The following is a 22,021-nucleotide window of genomic DNA, read 5'->3' as shown; positions in this document are numbered from 1 at the left end:
ACAGCAAAGTTATTATTGCCTTCTTATTAAATAACTTTAGAAGGTTAATGAAGGCATTGCAAAATTCTAAGCCAGGTGAATGATAGAAACATCAGGAGACTCCTTGTCTTTAAAACAGTGTGCTTTTAAGTAACAGTATCAAAAGTGCCTGTAGAAGAAAATGAATTTGTGGAGTAAATGGAGCAACAGTTCTATAAAAAAAAATGTAAGGCTTTAATTGAGATGTCATTTTCCTCGGCAACGAGACAACACTTCAAGATAAAGTCAATAAATTAGATCAGAATTATTTCCTTTCCATAACAACCTCATATTTTTCATCATTCATTTTCTGGGCTCAGATTCAACAGAGTTGAAACACTTAACATACGAGCTTCCTTAACTTACTAAAAGCTGGCCACACCAGCTTCTCATTCTCATCCTGTGCTTCAACACCATATTACCACTTTTCCTCTTGTATTTCCACATGCTGGTATTACAGTCATTGCATGACTTTGCATTTTAACTCGTGCCTTCAAGTCCTAACTTCAGAGTTCTTGCACCTGAAGAGTAGGAAGAGCTTCCTGTATTCAAGCACACGTGTGTGCACACACAGGTATTGAGGTAGGGCAAGTTCTCCAGATGGAAGGAACATCCTTTATGAGGTCACCTGCAATGCAAGCCTTTGGCACAGCAGCCTTGTTTACATTTGAAGCAGATTACAAAAGTAAATACAAGTTAAATAGTTAAAATACTTAATTACTTTGTTCTGCCTGTGTCCTCACAGTACTGCAGTTACAGCAGAAGCCTTCTCCGTGTGTGGGCACACACAAAGGGGAGAAAGACTTCTAGAAAAGGCAGGGGGTGAATTAGAACAGTTTCTATGTTTGGAGAAATAGGCAAGCTTTGGGCACAGATGCATTTTTTGGGTATCCTTTAGATAATCACTATGACTACTAAAAACACTATTGAAGAACAGTAGAAATCCCATGAAGAACTGGGCTAGAACAGCAGAATTTTTTTCTATACGACAGAGATTTCAAGGGAAAGCTGGAGCTGATACTCTATGAAAGCAGCATGGCTAAATAACTGTGGTTTTGCAGGGAACAGCAAGAGAATCTGTAAGAACAGCTCTTGATGCAACTGCAAGTCAGTTCTTCTTTATTTGTACAGTGGGAAAGATGGGTTGTCTTTGCAGGGAAAGCCAGCAGAGCAGAGGTCCCGGAGGAGTTCTTGCTTTGTATCCACCATCTCTGTAAGAAGATGCTTGTAAGTGGATCAAAGAGACGTCAGAGTCAAAGGTTTTCAAGTGGGCTATAAACTGTACCAAAGACATGCCTTGGGGGAAGGTTCAGGGACTACTTTATCTTCTATTAGAATCATGGTAACAAATCTTCTAGAATAAACACTGTTTCTGGCCAAGCAGCCATCTGTGCTTTGTTCGCCCACCCTTCTGAGATCTCCGAGTACATGCAAATAGTGTTTTCCTCAACAAACCCTCTAATAAAAAAAAAAAAAAAACAAAAAAAACAAAACCAACCAAACAAAAAGCCTTCCTTGAAAATAGGACCATGAGCCACCACATTGGAAGGGCGTGACCAAAAGTCTTTCTAGTGCCAAAAGCAGAAAGCAAAGCTTTATTCCCACAACTGAAATCCAGATCCTTCCATGTGTGGCACAGCATTGCAGCACAATAATTCAGCCACAACCACCAACCAAGGCGAGGAAACTCACATTTTTCATGGAAACCCACTATTGCACATATCCTAAAGGGGAAGGGACAGAACCTGAGCTGGCATAAATTAAGGTCACTACACTAAATCACAGCAGAACAAACATCAGCCTGCACCAGCCAAGAACCCAGCCTGAAGGGTTTCTATTTGGAACGCTTTTCCCTTTTTTTTGGCACATGTTTGCTACCAGCCTATTGTGAAGTTTAGTTGTTTCTTGTTTCTCCTTTTCTGACCCTTGAGCTCATGCCCTTGTGTACCAGTATTTCTGGCTCATCAACCATTTCCTGTACGCTCTGCTCATACCAACTGCAGGCAATGTATGAATAAAAATATCAAAATATTCATGGCTGTTGCCAACAAATAGTGACACCCATCCCTTCTAAGATCATTTTCATATAGCTACAATTTCTGCTTTTAAACTTACTGACAGTTGCCCAAAGGACAGAGGCCCCATTGCTTTAAAGGAGAACAAAGGACTGACAAATACACTCAACATTGTGTGGATGAAGCCAAAATCAGAAGAAAAGGCTAACTCAGTAACACCCCTGCTACTTTAGGAGTCCCAACTCAGTTGCCCTTCTCTATTTCATTCATCAAGGTTTAATTACAATATGAAATTTTGAGTCAAAATTTGAGAGTGTGACCTGGTCTGCAAAACCGCTTTGCTTTATTCTTTATACAGATTATAACGATTTTTATTTTCAGATGTCTTCTAAAGTATTTTGTGAAAGAGTTAACTACGAAGTACAAGTAGCCAAAATTACTACAATTTATGAATCACCAAGGTTTTAAGTGTTATATTATACTCTACATGCAGTTAACATCTATGCACCATTTACTAACCCCACCTAAATTGTTAATGCATAGCTGAATGAAATGACAGCTTTATGCTGCCTGCTGCTCAGCCCCCCTGAAAATGAAACCCTTGAGCCTTTCTCAGAAGACCTAAGAGTGCCAGGCATTTTCTCTAGGCTCTCTGCCTTTTTAGCACACCTTTAAGGCAGAAAATCACTAAAAGGAAAAAGCATGACCCTGTACAATCAAAAGTGAAGCTGCACTGGGGGAGGGGGGGTGTCCACAGATGCCCCATTTTTATTTATTCCCTGAGAGCACGACCCGTTTTTACACTTCTATTTAGTTACTAATTCTGTCATCTGTAGCTTGGCTATAAAACTCCTAAAATACAGCAGCGAGCACCTGTGGGGAGAAGATGGCAACCCCAAAGAAAGCTCATGTTTACAGTGTCTAGAGTTCATCCTTTGCTTCCCAGCTCACACACAGGGCTGGGAGAACTGGAAGGTGACCGAGGACAAAGCCGGGTTTACCGACAGCCCGAGGACAAAGCCGGGCTTACCCACAGCCTGAGGACAAACCCGGGCTTACCCACAGCCCGAGGACAAAGCTGAGCTTACCCACACCCTGAGGACAAAGCCGGGCTTACCCACAGCCCCAGGGGCTGCAGTGGGATCCAGTCCCACCTGGGCTGGGCTCAGCTGGGCTCTGCCTGGCACTGAGCCCCTACCCAGCCCAGGGCAATTGGCTGTAAAAAGCAGGCACGTTGGCATGTTTGCAGATGAAGAATGTTCCTGTGGCTAAGCCAGAGTGCTGGGATTTAAACAACCCAGATCTCTTTCCAAAATTTCCCAGAGACTTTTGGAATTAAGTTCGCTAAAATATTTAACTTGCTGTGTGACTCCCACTCGGTTCCCTCTCAGTGACATGAGGGCATTCGAGTTGTGCTGCCTGGTAGGGACTTGAAAACAACTTTTTGATAAACAAAGTCAAATTACTTCAGTGTTTTGTTAATGACAGATCTGGAATCATCTAACAATCATGACAGATGGAGTCATCAAAAGTTTTTCGTAGGTGTTGGGACACAGAGAACAGGATGACCTCTTTGAATGTTTGTAAAAAAAGAAATAAAATCTCCTTTTTAATCCATGTCTGTGGAGGCCAGAGCAGCAAAAAATATACTTTGCATCTACTAAGATAAATCTCAGATTCCTTTGTGTAGAGGCAGATATAAGGTGTCTAGAAATATATACTCTCTGGTGGGAGAGGGTTTTTTTAATTATTGTTCTTTCAGTTGTGCTCTGTAAAATTAGATACAGCATCTAGAATCCATAATTTTAAGTGACATTTCTCCTACTTAAAATGTGCTGCTTGGACAAACCAATGGTGTAAATTTAACATGTAGGACTGCATTCAGCAAAGTACCTTGAAAGTGCTGGACATCTTCACACAAGGTAAAGGTGCTTTCAGAGCTTCCCCTGCTGCATTTTCAATGACCACGACACCTCAGCCAACTTTTCCTCCTGAACTTTCAGAATGTGAAATCGGCAGCAGCAGCACAGCACTGCAGTGATGAGCCAGGCAGTGCTTAACACAAAGCATTTTAGAAGTATCCCCTCGTGTTTTGGGACCTCAGGCCAAATTTCTTGAAATGCACTGAGCCTGCTGTTGATAATGACTTCGTACTTCAGGAACAGCAGCTTTATTTATGCCTCAGTTTCTTCTGAAATATGCAGGTATGAAAGTATTCTGAGGGACAGCAACACACAGTACTTGTCTTTATCATGTACCATTAGAGCTTTCTTAAAAAGAGCTGCTGGTACAGCTAAGACTGTAAAACAAAGAAACCACCCTACTTGCCTTTTAGCTTTTGGGAAACATTCAAAAAGTATAGGTTTCTAACAAGTCTTTGACACTTTGGTTAATTAAAGAAGTGTTGGCAGAACACCAGAAAATTATCAGTCTGCCAGCAGATGTGGGCTCACATCTGCCATCAGCAAACCTGTGTCAGCGCTGGGCTGAGATAAAGCACTGCTGGAAATGTATAAACAGGCCTTTTTGGTCCTGAAACCACCTCTACATGCAATTAAAACATTGACTAAGATTTTTGGCAACGTTTCGTTCTTATGACCTACAGTAACTGGCAAACTCTTTTTCCAAGGGCCCACGTTCCTTCTTGATTCTCCAGGCTCAGGCATAATTCATAATTAATATTCTCTATGTGTGCAATGCTACAGGTTAAATTAAGTCCAAGTAATTTAGTTGTACTCCAGCTTTCATTTCTGTAGTGCTTCTGTGTGATCATATTAATCCTTCGATGTCCCAAAGGATAAACACACCTCCAAAGAAAAATAATTAAAATACTTGTTTCTGAAATAGTAATCTGCAGATTCCTCTTCCATTTTCAGAGATTACTCTTAGCAGTAGCATGTCCTTGCAATATGCATATTCTACAAATTCCAGGTCTTTGCACAACAACCCACCATGTCTGTCTGCAGTGACCTTCTGCTCTGAACTGCCCGTGTCTTGTTCCTCCTGAAACCTACAGAAGTTCCATATCCATGTATGAAAGTGGAATGTGGGGTCCTTCAAATATTAATTCAACTGCTAAGTTGTTTCTCTTTGCATTGCCAAGGGCAGTGTATGGGCTTCAAACCAAGACAACCCAGTTTTGTCTACCTGAACACGTATTGAAAGACAGCAACTGATGCATTTTAACTACTGAAGACTCTGTTATTCCTCCAATAGTTCCAATTTTTTAAAATGGTAACAGAACATGAAGACAACTGTCTGCCAACTAAAACAAAATAAAATTAAATAAGGTATGGGAAATATCTGTGGCACAAAATATCACAGGCAGATTTTTTTATTCAAAGGGAAAAGATGCTCCTGAAAAACAAAAATATGCAAGAAACTTTAAAATGCATGTGAAGAACAGCTCTGCAGTAAAAATAGTGCTAGCCAGCTCTGGTTACAGCCCACAGCCACAGACAGTACACTATAAATGTGTGGCTTGACATGGAATGAGAATTCCCATCTGTGGATGCAGGGGGATCTGCACAAGTTTACAAGAAGGAGCACCTGTATTGCAGAACTCGGGGCACCGCCTCAAGCCATGAATTCACACCCAGGCTCTGCTGCAATGGAGATTAAGCTCAGTAATGACAATCACCACAAACCAGTGCTGTGCTTTACTGACCAGAGAGAGATTCAACACCATCTCGGTCTATGGGAGCAAGGAACAAACACGGGCTTTTGCAGCCTTTCCCCTCACTCTTCTCCAGAGGCTGCCTGTCACAGATGGTGAAGACCTTAGATGTGTGCACGACACAAAATCGTTGTATTTCCACCCAAATCCCACTCAGCCAGAGATGAGTTTGTATTTGGAAGAAGGAAGATGGTCCATGGCAGAGCTGCCCACCGGGTGCTGTCCCCGAGGTACCTCTGGCTCCACTGTCAGGGCTGGGCATGCTGTGAAAGTCAGAGCCATGTCCAGTCACACCTGTGCACTGAAGACTGTTTCTAGTCCTTTTTGATCCAGCAAAAGACCAGGTGAATATCAACTCATTTCAAAGCTGTTTTTTTTTAAAATGTAGTTACTATTTTACTCTCCCAGACTACTTTTAGTGCCCAGTTCCCTGAGGGGAGAACTACTTCAGTATCGAGACAGGAGTTCACATAGAATATCCTTCACATGATCCCAATCAAGCATCAAAAGCTTGGCATTTGCAGCAGAAATCACAACTGCTTTGTACAACAGCTGCTCTCAGTCTCAGCAGTGGGATCACTTTTCTATATAAATATGCTGCACGAAAAAACCCCAGCAAATACAAGAATCCCTCCATTCAAATATCTATTTATAGCAACACTACATAATGCTCAAGGTGCTTAAGCTGCACGCTATTGCCTCATTTAGTGGGAAATCAATGGAAAGCTATTTCCACGTGACACAGCCTGGCTCAAAGTCTGACAAAGCCTTAATGTGGAAGGTTCAGCGTCTCATCTGTCTACATTGTTCAAATACATCTGCAAAACAGAGCATGTTTTAATAGCACTCTTCAGAAAATGGGAGGTTCGTGTACTAAGGACAGTTGTTTTAATATAATTATAGTAACTCTCCTTTATATTAGAAAAATCAGCCCCTCTGAAACCCCCTCCAGGAGGCACCACCAGTAGCAGCTTTGGAAGATCCAGAGACAAACTCATGTTTGATTCATCCTTAGCAAAGTCAACAGACTTAAAGCAAAGTTGATATACCTAGGCCTCATAATTTGCAGAAAATTATGCCAACGTGATAAAACACCTACTCTAGGGTGTCCAGCAGTATCTTATTACATTTTTTAAAAACACTGTTCATGGAGCTGCCTATTCTTTCTGGACTGCAGGCTTTATGCCACGTAGGTTTCACTGCTTCACTCTTTTATTTTACCAACTCCACCAGCATGCAGGAATAATCCTCCAACAGTTTTCTATATGAAAGCTTAATCAATGTCAATGGAAATTCAATTGCAAGCATTCCACTTAAATGACTGGCCTTTGTGTGGGAGGAGGGACTACCTGAATGGTTCCAGCAGAAGGACTGAAAGTTTAGGGAAGTTCTGATTTGTATTACCAGGATATTCCACTTTTTAATAAAAAATTCTTATTGCAGCAGTAATCACAATATTTTTAGAGACTGATCTCTAGTCTAAGTAATAACCAGCCAAGTGAAATGTCACTGCAGTGTTATATGAGGCAGAAATGTACAGGCAAACGTACAGATGTTGCTACATCTAGGGGGAACTGTAAGTCTGTTGAGAGAACTCATTTTGTTCTTTTTAGTTAAAAAAAAAAGCACCCTACAATGTGGAACATCATTAGAGCACTGTAAACACAGGTTAAAAATTACTATGAGTTTGCAGGAACCCAGTGCACCAGAAATTGCAGCATTATTCAGATTCTAGAGCTCTGGTTCCATCAAAAATGAGTTTCTGCTACAACACACTCTTACACTGTTCCTGCAGCATATTCTTTCTCCTTAGGTCATATACTTAAAAAAAGAAAAAAAAGAAAGGCACCTTAAACTAACTAGTAGATACATTTGTCTTATTTTATAATGCTTTGGTGTAGCTGCAGCTGGTAGCACTGTCCATTTATTGGGGAGTTTTTCCAACTTTAACTGCTCAGACTAAAACTTTCCACTCCTGGTATCTGTCTTAGTCTCATTTTTTTTTTGACTGAAGCATTTCATCCAAGAATGAGTTTGAAGGAAAACAAAGGGGAGAAGGGTTTTATTTTTTCCCATGCTTCCAATATTCTGATAATTTTTTTTTTCAAAATATAAGTGCCTGTTTTATTTTAATGAGTGAAATGACATCAGCCAGGAAAGCGTGTTGTTGGGTTTTTTTCAAGAATGCATCCTGTGCCTTTTATATGGAAATCTACCTAAGTATAGCCAGGCCACAAGCCTTTGAAAAAAGTGCTGATAACATACTTTGTACGCTTTTGGTCAAAACTTGTTAAAGTTTTGCAGCAAAACTGGTGGAACAATCTGTTTACAAGTGTGTTCCACGTCTGAGGCTCAAAGAGGCTGAGAAGCTTTCCAGCAATTATTGGGAGGTGCTCCTGAGGTCTGTTTGAGGGCAGAGACTGTTCTTTATAACCACTTGAGCCTGTTTCAGGCAGCATGGACAAAGCCAATGCCTGTACCTAAAATGCACGGAATATTTTGGAAAAACTTAGATAAATCTTGGGACTGGGAGTCAAGAGAAAGCTTTTTTTTGATTGTTTTAATGCTATAAAGTAAGTCACAGGACCTCAAAGGAAGGTTTAACCTCAAGTTAGAACAGATTGTCCATGCAATTACTATATAATTTGGCTTTTTTTTTTGCCTGTGAGGTCCGTTCTCACATGATTACATACCATTTTTTCCATATGATCTATGACTCATTCAGTGTGCAGAGGGGACCTACTCTGGGGATGAGCCAGGAATATTTAATTAGAAGAGTTATTTACATAATCTCTGTCTCATTCACTATAAAACCCAGTAGGTATACAATGGACATACAGAATAAGGAACATGAAAGACAGTTTCTGGAACCAGCTACTCTACCAGCTATGAGGTAAAAAATGTCACCTACGGGGCAATTTATTTAATCCAGTCCTCTCCTAGTTTGTGAACTATGTACTTTCTGTTTTGGGGGTCTGACTGAAAACCTCTGGACCTGATTTGCAGATGAGCTGCCAAATCATAATTACAATTTTGGCCAATGCAAATTTTGCTTTGACTATCGTCAAGTAATAAATATGGTACTGAACAGGGGGGAAAAATCCAATCCAAACTACTCAACAAGTGGCACTAAATTATGGAACAGATCTTTTAAACATCATTCTTCCACATCCCAGCTCCATTTCTGACAACAGATTAGATCTTGCTATCACACAGCAGCTTTTGTGAATTTTAAAGCAAACACTGCAGTAACAGTATCAACAACTGGTCTTTGGAGAAGACTTTTTTCTCATCTTCTGCAAGGAGCATTTCTAAGGCAGGGAGCCAAGGGCTGAATAAAAAAGAGAATAACACTGAGTAGTGTATCACTCATAACTAAGCTGTTGATTTATGCAGGGACCCTGGGGTAAAATAATATATTATCAGATAATTAAATAGTTTTCTTAACACAGGAGTTACCATATGATTGTTGACAAAACTCCAGCTCTGAAAGCTCTAAATGGCTGCGGGTTTGACTTTGTCCTTTTAATGGCACTTTTCTGCTCCAACTAAAACCTCACATCATCAAAAAGATTGACATCAGGAAGTGACCCAAACTGAGGTCTCAGAAGAGCCACCAAGACAATCGGGATTCCTTGCTGCCTTCAACAAATGCAGATGCAAACAGACATTCAGCAAAAGCAAGCAGGACATTGTTGACTGGCAAGTTACTGAATGCTGAAGCCAAAACCCAAAGCCAGTTTGCAGATCAAAGTAAGGGTTGTTTCCGTGGCTTCCTCCCCACCACAGATCACCCACTGCCTCCCTAACACTGCTGTGACACACATAAAAAATGCAGGATTGGTTTTTCCACAAACACGAGTCAAGAGTTTGAAGAAAAACAGCCTTCCCAACCTATCACTAGAACAAAACTCTGGTTTATTAATTACACTTGCGTGGCTCTACACGTGCAATGTGCTGCCCACCAAGGTGTTATTCCTGGGCAAACACACAGCACACTGGATGAAGTACAAGCAAAGGTGAGACAGAGCACCACAGACTGATTTTATTTCTTTTTTTTTTTAATCTCACCACAGTTTTAATTATTTCTGGGCTTTGCATTGCTCTGTGGGCAGTTAGATCTTAATGCATCTTATGCAAAAGTCTTATTTAACTGCTCTGGGCACCACAGGGCATGTAGTGCCAGCTTCTTTCTTCACCACTTGTGGGGGAGAGGGTTTGGGCTGCCATTGCTCAGCTGTGGTTACACAAAGGAACACATGCTTGCTAGATGTGTGTTTATGTTTCCTAACTTTCTACACGAGTTTTGGCCATTTGCTGCTTTCAAGCCCTGCTTAAAAATTCTGAAATTGAAAAAAAAAAAACCCAAACCACAAAACTAAAAACTCTACTAACAGCACTGCTAACAGATCAGTAAAACAGATCACTTCTCCTTCAGCACCCTTAGATTAATTTTGGCAGCTTCTCTGCACTTCCTCCTTCCTCTGCTCACCTCGGTTGGTACCAGAGAGGATTGGGATTGTATTGGTGGTACTTTCACTTCAAGTTTCTGTATTCATGGAATTTATGCTCTTTTCCTGCTATCTGGCTTGAAAATGTGCCTTAACCTTGGTCATTGTTATCAGCAATACCTGAACTACAGTCCTAAAAATACCTGGAAAAAATTACTCTTTCCATGTGCCAAAGCAGATGCTGACATCTGACAGTGTTTTTTATACCTGTAATTCATGTAATTAATGGGAATATTTAACAAATGTTCCTAAAAACAACATTTAAAAAAAATATTTGCAAATTAATCACGGGATTTCCCCCGATCAAAGTTTCTAAACATTTGCAGCTTTCTCTGCTTTGAAAACCTGGATGCAATTAAACTGACATAGGAATAAAAAGCACACTTCTTGTTCAGATTAAAGGAGTGGTGAGAAATTACACACCGGAATTTCAGACAAAGACTTGTGTCACTATGAATTGACAAAAAGAAACAAGGACAAGCTGGAACGCCTTAAAATTCCTCCCACAACACTTGACTATATTGATAAATGATTTCTACTCAAATTTGCAATACCCCATTAAACAAAACTACAAATACACCAGGAATGCAGCCATCTGGTTGCAGTCCAAATTTTTCATTGATTAGTTTCCTCTTTAAAACTGGGCACAGAAATTACAACTGAACAATAACCAGGCACCTAAACCACCCTGTTTGACTGCAGAGTGAAAATCTGCTTCATTTTGACAAGCATCCCAAGGAAGTTTCCAAATCATTCCACAGTATTTTAAGTGCTAGTGATGCTGTTCATAACTGATGAAGTGATTGCATAACTGTGGATCTTCTTCCTTTCCTCCATCATACAAGCATTTCATTTACCCTCATAATTAGCGAGGTAACTTCTCAGACAGTTGCAATTGCCACATGAAATCTCACATTCATAGTTCACCAAGAAGTCAGGAAACAAATGCTTTAGTCAACTGAAGTGCATTTGATTTGGAGGCACTCAGATGATTTATTAACATTTTTATGTCATGTTACTACTGCACATAAGTGAGGGTCTGAATCTTCAGCTACTCTTGGACACAAATTCACATCAGGCAGCACACAGACTTCTCCAGCTTCACCATGAGACCCATTTAACAGGCTCAGAACTTCCAAATCAACCTCACAGAAGAAAAAGGCACCTCAGTGCTTCCTGCAGGATCGTAAAATACTGAAGTTCTACTGCTAACATACCTTCTGAAGTCCTGTACATTAAAAATCAAGGAGATCTGTGTATTGGGAAGTTGACAGAATCTCTGGAAAATTCAGCTCCCAGAGTGCTCAAGCTGAACCCCAAACATACCAATGGTGCTAAATGTATCTGAATTGTGTAACTCTAACACTAAACTATGGAAATGGTCTACCACGTACAGACACCAAGAACAGAGAAAGGAATGCCCCAAGATACTTAGGAGCAACAGCATGAAGTGCAAGAAAGCAGTGGAAAGGATTATTAAGACATTTTTACAAGAAGAGGGACTTTTATGTGGAGAAAACTTTAACCATTAAATTGTCCTGAGCTATAATTACAATGGTTTATGTCATATTTAATGTGAAGGGATGTGTGGTCACTGTTTCAAAAGCAGTGCTGCTGTCTGTGGAGTGAACACAATACCAGTCAGCAGAGATGTTGCTATGGATTTTTCAAATTTATGATGTGAGTCCCAGTTCTTGTTTTATAACATTTGAATGCAAAACATGGGTGAAAGCAGTTGATGCCACTCATTACAGACCATAATGCAAACTAGAAGCACGTCACAGAATGTGTCAATCATAGAAAAGTTGGTTCTGCACGACACAAGGCAGAGAGTTAAGGTGGTTTCATTGACAAATTATGGCAGTGTTGGCTTTTCTTGCCTTGTGATTCCTCTGGGTGTAAAGTGAACATTTAAGTTCCTCACTGTGTTTAATAATTCCCTTGCATATTTAGTAGATTTTTATCACTGACACACACTTTCAATCTTTGTTTTCCAGTGGAATATTCCTGTTTTCTTGCCTTAAGGTGTTTATTCTATCCTAAGCTTCACTATACTTTATTTATATCTTATTGTCTTTGAAGAAAGTCAAAGATCCCATTGTTCCTGTACGTTTTTGAGAGTGATCATAAGAACATTAAAGATCCCACAGGTCACTTCTCCCAGACCTGGACAACACAGAATACAACAGTAGCCATGAATACATTGGCTGCACCTTTCCCTTTGGTCTGTGTTTTTACAGTTCTTGGCACAACAGGGTATGACTCTCAGACTCTGAGACACTAAACTAGTTCAAAATAACTCAGATTTATCCAGCGAAGGAAGTAACTCAATTTTCAATTAAAAACCACAAGCCTGTAAACATTAAAGTTTTCTGAACTGTGCGATTTTGGACTTATTATAAACATTTTACTAGATTAGTAAGTAATCAACCTAGTAATAATTCATTTGTGTAAAACAGCTACCTCTGTCACTGGCACAACTACAGAGCACACTTGTGGAATTAAACTCTTTGAGAGAGCTTCTAAAGTTACCCCAGCATACTTTTCCTAATGATTTAAGGCAGACAATTTCCCATAATTACTTAAATTCTAATAAGAACGTCATCATGCCAAATATTTTGCAATGCAGTGTTCTCAGCTGTTGAAGGGGCTGTCATAAAGTAAGGACATAGAGAGGAAACAGCTGCAGCTCAAGAGCTTTATCAAAGATGTCTCCATGTGAATCCTTTGTACACAAATGACAATTGATAAACTACATTTTAAGAGAGGTGTCTCTGAGCCAGTGCCTGGTATGTTAAGCCTGTACTGGTGAAATGCATTCTGAACTAATATTTACAAAATCCTGCTGCAAATATCAAAATAGTCAAAGAAAGGACAGTAAACCCCACAGTAATGAAAGCTTTTAATAAGTTTCCTATACACCCACGGAATGTCAGACTACCAGACCTACACACAGTCCCACAGTGTTCACATGGAAAATTCCTCACATAAAGTTAAATTTCCTCAGGAAAAGATATGTCATCATAACCCCACTTTGCCACTTATGTCAAACACCTACTCTGTACAAATCTCAAATGAGAATAAATAAACCACACAGTAGCTCTTTGGAAACAAGAAGGAGCTTTTCAGTTTTAAAAAAGAAAGCTCACTCAAAACTACATTGTCTTTTGTTAGTCTTTACCTCAATACCTGAGCACCCCAACTACAATAAAGAGTGCACACTTGCAGAACCCTGTATCACTTCTGGAAAGACTAGTCTGGGAATTACATTTGCTGTTCCATACAAAATTAAACATTTCCATTCCTACCTTTGTTAACACTTGAAACCTTGGAAACGTTTCAGTTTCTATAGAGTGGAAAACTTTGGAAAAAACTGAAACACCAGCGAGCTGGTGAATGGCCCAAGATCCCAGGTGCCAAGGGAGCCTGCCAATGCCCACCTATGTGCTTAGGGGAGAGAAAAGCACATCACTTTTTAATGAACTCAACATGTTACTGCAGGACTTTTCAATACCATTTAATTGGGGGTCTGTGTCCAAAAAAAGCCTTTCAATGGCAAAGTTTTAACTCATACCAGTCAAAAGTAGTATCATCGTCATCATCATCATTAAGGCTCTTTGGGCAATTAAATATATTAATTTATCCCATCACAATAGAGTGGGGGATTGGTCCTGAGCCTCTTACTTCATCTCTTCAATTGTAAAACCTCTTTCCATTTCCAAAATTGTCTTTTCAGATACTTTGCATTCCCTGCTCAGGTGCTGTTCTCAAGTGCTCTACACACAGATTCAAGTAGAGGACTCTTATTCACAACCAAAAGCTGGATTTTCCATAGCTATGCTACCAGAATAACAGTATGCACAGCTGAAGGGTCAGGGCAAGAAAGTAAAAGTAATCATTGTTTTCTGATCCTCTCTAGATACTTCTCCAAAACAATTACTTCTTGTTAAGTACCAGTCACATAAAATACTGAGAAAGACAACACAATGTAACTGGAGACATGACACTAATCCATATGAACCAGTAACTGGAAATAAACTGGACAAGCTCAGCAAAACTTCATCCATAAATATCTCAATGAGCCCTCAACAATTAGCCTTTCATACATTTTACCTTGGGGGTTTTTTTGCAAATTACTATATAAACTGAGATATAAATTTGGTCAAAAACATACCTCGAAGACAACTCAGATTTTACATCCTTTTTGCATTGCTCTTCATGCTGAAACTCATATATGAATTTCCCTACCTGGTTTTCACACTCTTTGTTGTGCTGTAAGTGAATCACCAAATTTTATTTTATTTTATGGGTTTTCTGACCAGAGCATTGAAGTGGTCATGGTTACTGTGGGACCTCATCAGCTGTTTGGTGCAATTTGGAAAGTGGGAACTGCAGAAGAGGAGAATTAACAAGCTGTCAGAGTAAACAGGGCCTTCAGTCGTGAGCTCTCCACCAAGGACAATGTAGAATCCTGGAATGGTTTGGCTTGGAAGGGACCTTTAAAGATCACCTGATGTCAACCCCCCTGCCATGGGCAGGGACACCTTCCACCAGACCAGGCTGATCAAAGCCCCATCCAGCCTGGCCTTGAGTATTTCCAGGGATGGGGCATCCAGAGCTTATTTGGTCAGCCTGTGCCAGAGCCTCACCACCTTCATCATGGAAAGATTTCTTCCTTATGCCCACTCTAAACCCACCTTCCCTTAATTGTCCTGACACTACAGGCCTTGGTAAAAAGTCCTGCCATCTTATAAGCCCTCTTTAAGTCCTGAAAGGCTGCAATAAGATCTCTACATAGTAAGGATAGAGACATACTAAGAATTATCGTATTTACCAATAAGCCACAACTCACTGCATGCCTTACAAAAAAATAAAATAAATCAGGTAAAACTGACTTTTAAAAGGGGCACTGTGTATCACCAAATATACACTGCAAAACAAACAGTCTTGAATGTCCAGAGCCTTGAAAGCTTCCTTCTGTACACTGCCCAAGTGACCTGCAGCCTGGAGTTAATTTACAAATATATTCTCACACATTCAGGCACTCACAGAGAGCTGCTGACTTGGCAGCGCTGGAGACAATTAATTACAGAAAGTGCTCAGTAAATAAATGTTCCATTTGAGTTGCTCCCTTTGTTCTGGCGACAAACCACGCAAAGAAGGTCACATTCGAATTCCACTTCAACCACACATCCATATAATTCTCCTTCCTTTAATGCAGGGGGAAGTAAGGAAGATTTACTCATCAGCTCCCTATTTTGGAGGAGTGCAGACTGCACTGGAAGAATCTCATTCTACTGCAGGTAGCTTATGGTTTCAGTTAGACCTGTTTGTGTGCAGAGCAGGGATGTTTCCTGCCTGTTTCCTGCCCAAGGAGGTGACAGGCAGCTGTGTGTTCTGAGGGGAGCATGTAGGAAAGGTGCTGAAGAGGGGAAGCCACTTGTGTAACGAGAAAATAGGTTTAAGGACCTGCAGGAACACTTGAACAAATACGAGCACTTCCGAGGGTCTCCCCGACCAAACCTCACAAGTTCAACTTTTATGAATCAAGCTGTCAGTCATGTAAAATGAGTTTGGCTATTAATGAAAAAACAATAAATGTACAATAATGAGGAAATGACCTAATGGACCAAGGCAGATTGACTTAATTTGTTATTAATTAACTGCCCTCAGGAGAAACTGTAGAGGGAGTGGCCAAACACCAGGATAATGGTTAACAGAATACCTTCAATAAATGAGATTTTCATTTTTGGCGTGCTCCAGGAAGAACTGAGGAAAAAAAAATTAAAAGATGCTGTTCTCTGCTTGCTGGCAAGACTATTGGTACAAGTCACTGCTGATAAATTAAATTAAAGCCCGCGTGCAGAAGCATTTAATCAGAAAGAACAAGTGAACAGAGTGAAACACTATCAGCCTTGTTTTGCTCTCGTCCTGGCCTTTATACTCAAACTGTTCTTAGCTACTTCTTTTCTATAATTACATTAATTACCACATTCTAGGGAGAAAAATAACCCTGAACAGCAATTACAGCTTCAACAAGGGTAACAGAAATGTTACTAAATAAAGAATATCACTATGGGGAGTTCCACGCTTAGGAGAAGCTGCATCATCTACAATTTCCCTTGGCTATTAAAAGTCTCCTGCAATATAACCAAAGATTTCTTTATAACTGCATTTCTGCCCTCAGCAACAGCAAAGATGCAGAAACAGTATGCTCACCTATGTTTTCTCTTCATCTGTTGAACTCTTCCGTTTAAACAACAGATTCTAAAACTGACATGAAAATATTTTCATTTCTGTTCCCCTTCTACCAAAAGAAATTTGCCCATGGCCAAACCCCTCATCACACTGGCCTGCCTACCTTGCCAGTGTTCAATTCACAAGCTCACTGCCCTCTACTCTCCAGCCCACCTGTCATTCTCAACAAATGTCCTCTACGAGCCTTCCTTTGCCATACCTTGTCTGGGACTGCTTCTTTCTTCCACCTCATTTCTAACTTCCTCACCTCTCACCCCTTGCTCTCTGAAAAGACCTCTTTCCTGGAAGCGATTTTCTTACATGAAGTCAGGCAGAACACTGTCCAACTTTGTGCCCTGATGAGTGAGGGGTGAAATAAAGACTGGGGCACTTGTGTATTGCTTGGATACCACTGAGAAAATTCGGCACAGAAAACTTTCCAAATTAATGCCCATGCACTAAGGTCATTTCCCATTTCCTTCAAAAAACAGAAAGTGTTTTTCAAAAGAGCAATCTGTACCAGAGACTATTCTCAGAGGCTCAAATTAGCTCTTTCATGTTTTCCATTCCAGACAAATACACTAAAGCTTTCTTGACATTAGGTCTCTTCAATCAACTGCTCTAGTCTCTATCAATGGATTTTATTTATAAATAAAGCAGATGTAATAACTGCTACCCTAAGAGGCAAAAAGGCACTCATCTAATTTGTGTAGTCATGTTTTTGTTATCCTGTGTTCTGTTGCTCCATCTCCACTATGCAGGCTTCCACTGAACAAAACAGGATTTTTAAGAGGCAGAAGAATCAGATGTGCACCCACCCAGAAAAATACAGCCTGTTCTGTCAACATATTGAGACCTCTCCGGAACATCCTGCTTCCAATATCCAAATACAGGCTTCTTCATGTTTGCAACATCAGGCTAGATTAGGAGCCCAAATAAGATAAAATACCAGGAGGAGATACTTTGGGAAATACTAAAATGGCACAGGCAGAAACTGGAAATTTTAGCAGGATGAAAACTGCTAATGGGGACAAAGAACAAAACCTCACTCGCCTCCCACATACAATGGGAGGCTGCCCTGGAGCATGGAGCTACACCCAGCCAAACATTTCTGAGTCAAGCAGTGAGAGAGTAAGTTTTATTTAAAAATTAACACAGAACAGATTTTCATTCCAATGAATTAGGAAGCCAAAATCAAAGCACGTAGAGCTCGAATGCTGGGAAAAGTAGCATCTGTCAGAGAACATACACAGCACCATGGAAAGATCCTGGAGGGATCTGGGCTACTGGGTGCTGGCTCTAAATGCCAGCTAGAACATGAGGGGCACTCACAAAAGGATAACCTTTCCTTATGGGATTGGGAAGTAGGCAGCCTTCATTACGTAGTCCACCTCAACTCCATTTTTCCACTTCTTTCATGAAAAAACATTAAACCTGTCTATGACTGTGATGGTTTGACCTTGGCTGGATGACAGGTAAGGCTGCTCTGTCACTACCCTTCTCAACTGGCAGGGGAGAGAAACTGTAAGGAGAGGCTCATGAGTTAAGGACAGGGAGAGGTCACTCACCCACTACCAATCATGGGCAAACCAGACCGGATGTGGGGAATTTAACTGAATTTATTACCAGTCAGAATCAGAACAGGATAACAACAAGTACAACAAATCTTAAAACCACCTTCACCCCACCCCTCTCTCTCTTTCCTGGACTCTACTTCCTCTCCCCCAGCAGTGCAGGGAGACAGCAATGGGGGTTATGGTCAGTCCAGCACAGGTTACCAAAACCTGGCCATGCAAACCCAATACACTCCACACTACCCTGCCTCTATGAGTCACATATTTAAGAATTATCATTAAAATCCACATTCACCACACAACCTTCAACATCAACAAAACAAACCAACCAACCAACCAACCCAAAAAAAAAATTCCCCCCCCAAAAAGATCAAAGTAACATTATCACAGCACCAAACAGAAGCGGATAATTTACACAAAAACCACCCCTTGCCCCTTCACCATAATTACAACAAAAATTCTCCACGATCATTCCACTCTCTAACATTGTTCAGTCCATATTTTGCTCCCTACCTCCCTCCATTACTATTCTTATCTCAAATTCCTCATGTTCCCAGGTTTTGGCACCAAAAAGACCAGTTTCTCCTTCTATCCAATTAGAATTGTACATGTTGGTAGGTTAAGCGACTGCTTAAAATCCTTGAAGGTTTGGTTTTAAGGAACTGCAGTATTATGGATCTACTTTCAGTACTCCCTAAGAAGCTTTAAAATAAGTTCACAAAAATTTTCATTAAATGAATAAAAAACAACGTTCAGCTTAACTTGACAATCACGTGAACATTTCCCACACTGAGGAAAGCCGTAGCTGTCCAACACATTAAATACAGGAAACTCCTTGGAAAAGCAGACTTACAATGGTGTTGCAGAGTTTGTATTGCTTGTAGGTGCCGACGCACACGATGGCCGTGGCCCTCTGGGGCTGGGGCTGCCCCTGCAGGGCCTGGGCTGGCACAGGGTCACTGCTCTGGAACAGACTTGGAGACGCGGGAAACGATGGTGACTGATAAACTGAGGGTCCCAGGACCTGATGTCCTGCCTGAGGCCCACTTGCTTCTTGATAAAGGTTCCCGTGTTGGACTGGAGGCCCAGCTGCTTGGCTGTAGGTGCTCAGGAGGCTCGGGCTCGGGTGGAACACGTGGCTCCTCGAGGACTGGCGCTGCCTCCGGAGCTTCTGAGGCTGCTGACCAGTGTCAGTTTGTAAAGGTAAAATGTATGGCACTTTTCCATATCCATACTTTCCCGGACCAATAGGATTTCTGTTTCTGTTCCTGAAAAAAGAGAGAGAGAAAACAGTTAGTGAATCCATAAGCGAGGGAGCAGTTAGATATTTATACGTGACCTGTCATTTGTCAGAGTTATTCACTGCAAAGCAACAGGTAACCAGAAATTTAAACCTGTTTTCCGGAAAATACGTTCAAGATGCAGTCTTGCTTGATATATTGGGAACCTCTGAAGAAGTCTACTGGTTCAACTAAATTCTGGGCCCTCTTTGGCCAAGAGTCACATGAGAGTCACTGAGTGTCAGCTCCCAAAGGCTGAGGGTAAGGTGTGGTATAAAACAGCAGTTTGGAGTGAGGTGGTGGTTGTTCTTTTAATCCCCAGGACTCTGCTCTAAAATGGAAATTCAGAGAATCCAAGCTGTATACTGCTAAAATTCATAACCATGTTCCAGAAGGGCTTGAGACAGATAACAGCAGAAAATCCCTACTGAGGATTTGAGTAATGACAGAAGAAAATTTGCATTCAGCATGGCAAAGATCATTAAACATTTTGTATCCATTCTAAAGGTCTCCTGTGGTTCTGCTTCATTTGCTACTTAAGAAATAAAAATGGAAACAGAAATAAGAATAAAGAACATAAAAATATTACTGAAAGACCTCTGGAACACATGACAAATGCAGGAAAATATTCTTATTATGTTACACAGATGATTTTCTCTTCTCTGGCCAGCAGATTTACCCTTTTTTTAAAATATGCAAAGTGTGGATTTCCAATACATTTAATTCCTAAGTCGTGACCCCCCAGTTTGTTGTCAGGATAAAAGCCCACCTTTCACTGTCCCTTACCAAAACATTCCCAAGAGCTGACAGCCCTGAGCACTGACCATCACATCTCACGTCTGCTCTCCTGCTCACAGATCTCACTTACTGAAAACCCTGTATTTTGGGCCATGTTACACCCGTACCAACAGTCTCAGGCAGCTGGGATGCCATCTGAGATATAACAGATATAATAAATAACAAATTAAGGCAATTTGCCTTGGTCCATTAGGTCATTTCCTCATAGCAACATAGAGGACTCAGCCTGGAGTCTCAGCTCCAAATTGCAAGTGAAGAGTCAAAGAATTAATTATACCACATTTGAGTCTCACCATTTAAGGGAGGTAATCCTGGAATTTTATCTGCCAGCAATAGGTTCATTTGCATTTGCTTTTCTTCTCAACCTGTGCAGCTCAATATCACACCAGGCCCTGATTTCTAATGCCATAGTCTGAAGAATAAGTTGGCAAAAAATTATTTCTTCCAGTTCAGAGCAACGTGTGAATACAGTTATTTTGGGTAACCTTTGCAGCTCAGGAAGGGAGACACCAATAAAGGAAAGTAATTTTCTTTCTGTCCATAAAATATATCTATATTTTTAATATATATACAAAATAGACTTGAACTGCAGTGAAAACCAGAAGTTATAAAGTGACACACTTATTTTCTAGAAACTGAAGTGTTACAGATGTCAGACAGACACCAGATCAAAGGGACCTTTCTTTGGGACCTTTCTTTGTTTTTTCTAGGGTTTGCTTTCTTCCCAAGTCTTCTATTCTCCTAAGATTCTTGTTACATGGGAACCCTGGAAGTCATTTACTTCACATTCTGGCCTTATGGCCACGTGGGGCTTTTAATCAATCTTCCTGGCCCAAGATGTGTGAACAAGAGTGCTGACTTGCCCTGGCAGATAAGAGACCAGCCCTCTTGAAGTGTTTATCCCCCTTAATCTGCTCTGACCGTGACAGTTGTTGTTGAGGCAGGGCTTTGGTAGTTACAGTGGAGAGCAGCAGTATAATGGCTTTTGGCATTAAGGCAGGGAAAGGAAGGCTTCCTGTAAGTAAACAGAAGAGGAAAGAAAGAGAAATTATGAATGGGAATTATTTCAGAAGTTTAGACTAAATCCAGTTTGATTTAAATGAACACAGTTTTGTTGTTGTGTTTTGGGGGGGGTTTAATGGGCAAATAAATTGATTCCCCCTATGTTGCTGATATTTTTAATTTTTAACGTAACTCTTCATTTCTGAGCAAGAGCAAAACAAACAAACAATCTTTCTTGAGATTCCTAGTCATATTCTACACTTTGGTATCAGTTCTCACTAAGCATCTCAGATTTTGGAGCAAATTGTTCATCTCGGAAAACTTCTTCTTTTCACTTGCTCCAGTCTCTACACGATTTGTGCAGAGAGTGGTTTTCTTCTCAACATGAGCACACCAATTTCCAAGTGTCTGAGATATGAACCTGGGCAACAACCCTTGACACTGAGCAAGTTGCTGCTGCATGGCAGGGAGCAGAGACTGTGGGAGGTGGACAAGGGGTGGCAGGTCAACTGAAACTGGCCTTTTGAATGGATCATCTACAGTTTTACTGGCATTTTTCATCAACAGGAAGAGAAAGTTGCTAATAACTGAGCACCAAGCCATGGGCAGAGCTCATGGGAGGAATATGCCTCTGTCACAGGTTTCTGAATGCCAAATTAAACAAGCACTAGACTCTTCCAGAGAAGAATGCCAAGATGTATTGTTTGGGAAAACTGCTGCCTGGCAAACGAGGACAGGTCATGCAAAAGGTCAAAAATGAGACTGATGTTTGACTGTTACACTCCAGTACAGAGTCATGAATCAGAACTGGAAAGAACTGAAGGACATGCAAGAAATGGTGACATGAACTTGGACTCTTCAGCCTGGAAAAAGAATGCTGAAACGGGCACAGTATCCTTAACCATAGAAT

General features: G+C 40.7%; 1 protein-coding gene across 2 annotated transcripts in view; it reads right to left on the bottom strand.

Annotated features, from left to right (window-relative positions):
- The window catches only part of LOC108503525 (thrombospondin type-1 domain-containing protein 4-like), a 121,884-nt gene that overhangs the window by 48,379 nt on the left and 51,484 nt on the right, over positions 1-22,021 (bottom strand). For both annotated transcript variants that reach the window (XM_017827547.1, XM_017827546.1), the window contains exon 5: positions 18,885-19,299. In XM_017827547.1, the coding sequence (XP_017683036.1) occupies positions 18,885-19,299 (415 nt within the window). The remainder of the gene's footprint in view (positions 1-18,884; positions 19,300-22,021) is intronic.

This window comes from Lepidothrix coronata, unplaced genomic scaffold, assembly GCF_001604755.1.
Source record: "Lepidothrix coronata isolate B3197 unplaced genomic scaffold, Lepidothrix_coronata-1.0 Scaffold140, whole genome shotgun sequence".
NCBI lineage: Eukaryota > Metazoa > Chordata > Aves > Passeriformes > Pipridae > Lepidothrix > Lepidothrix coronata.
The sequence above is the reverse complement of the archived record's forward strand: the minus strand, read 5'-3'. Positions and strand labels throughout refer to the sequence as shown.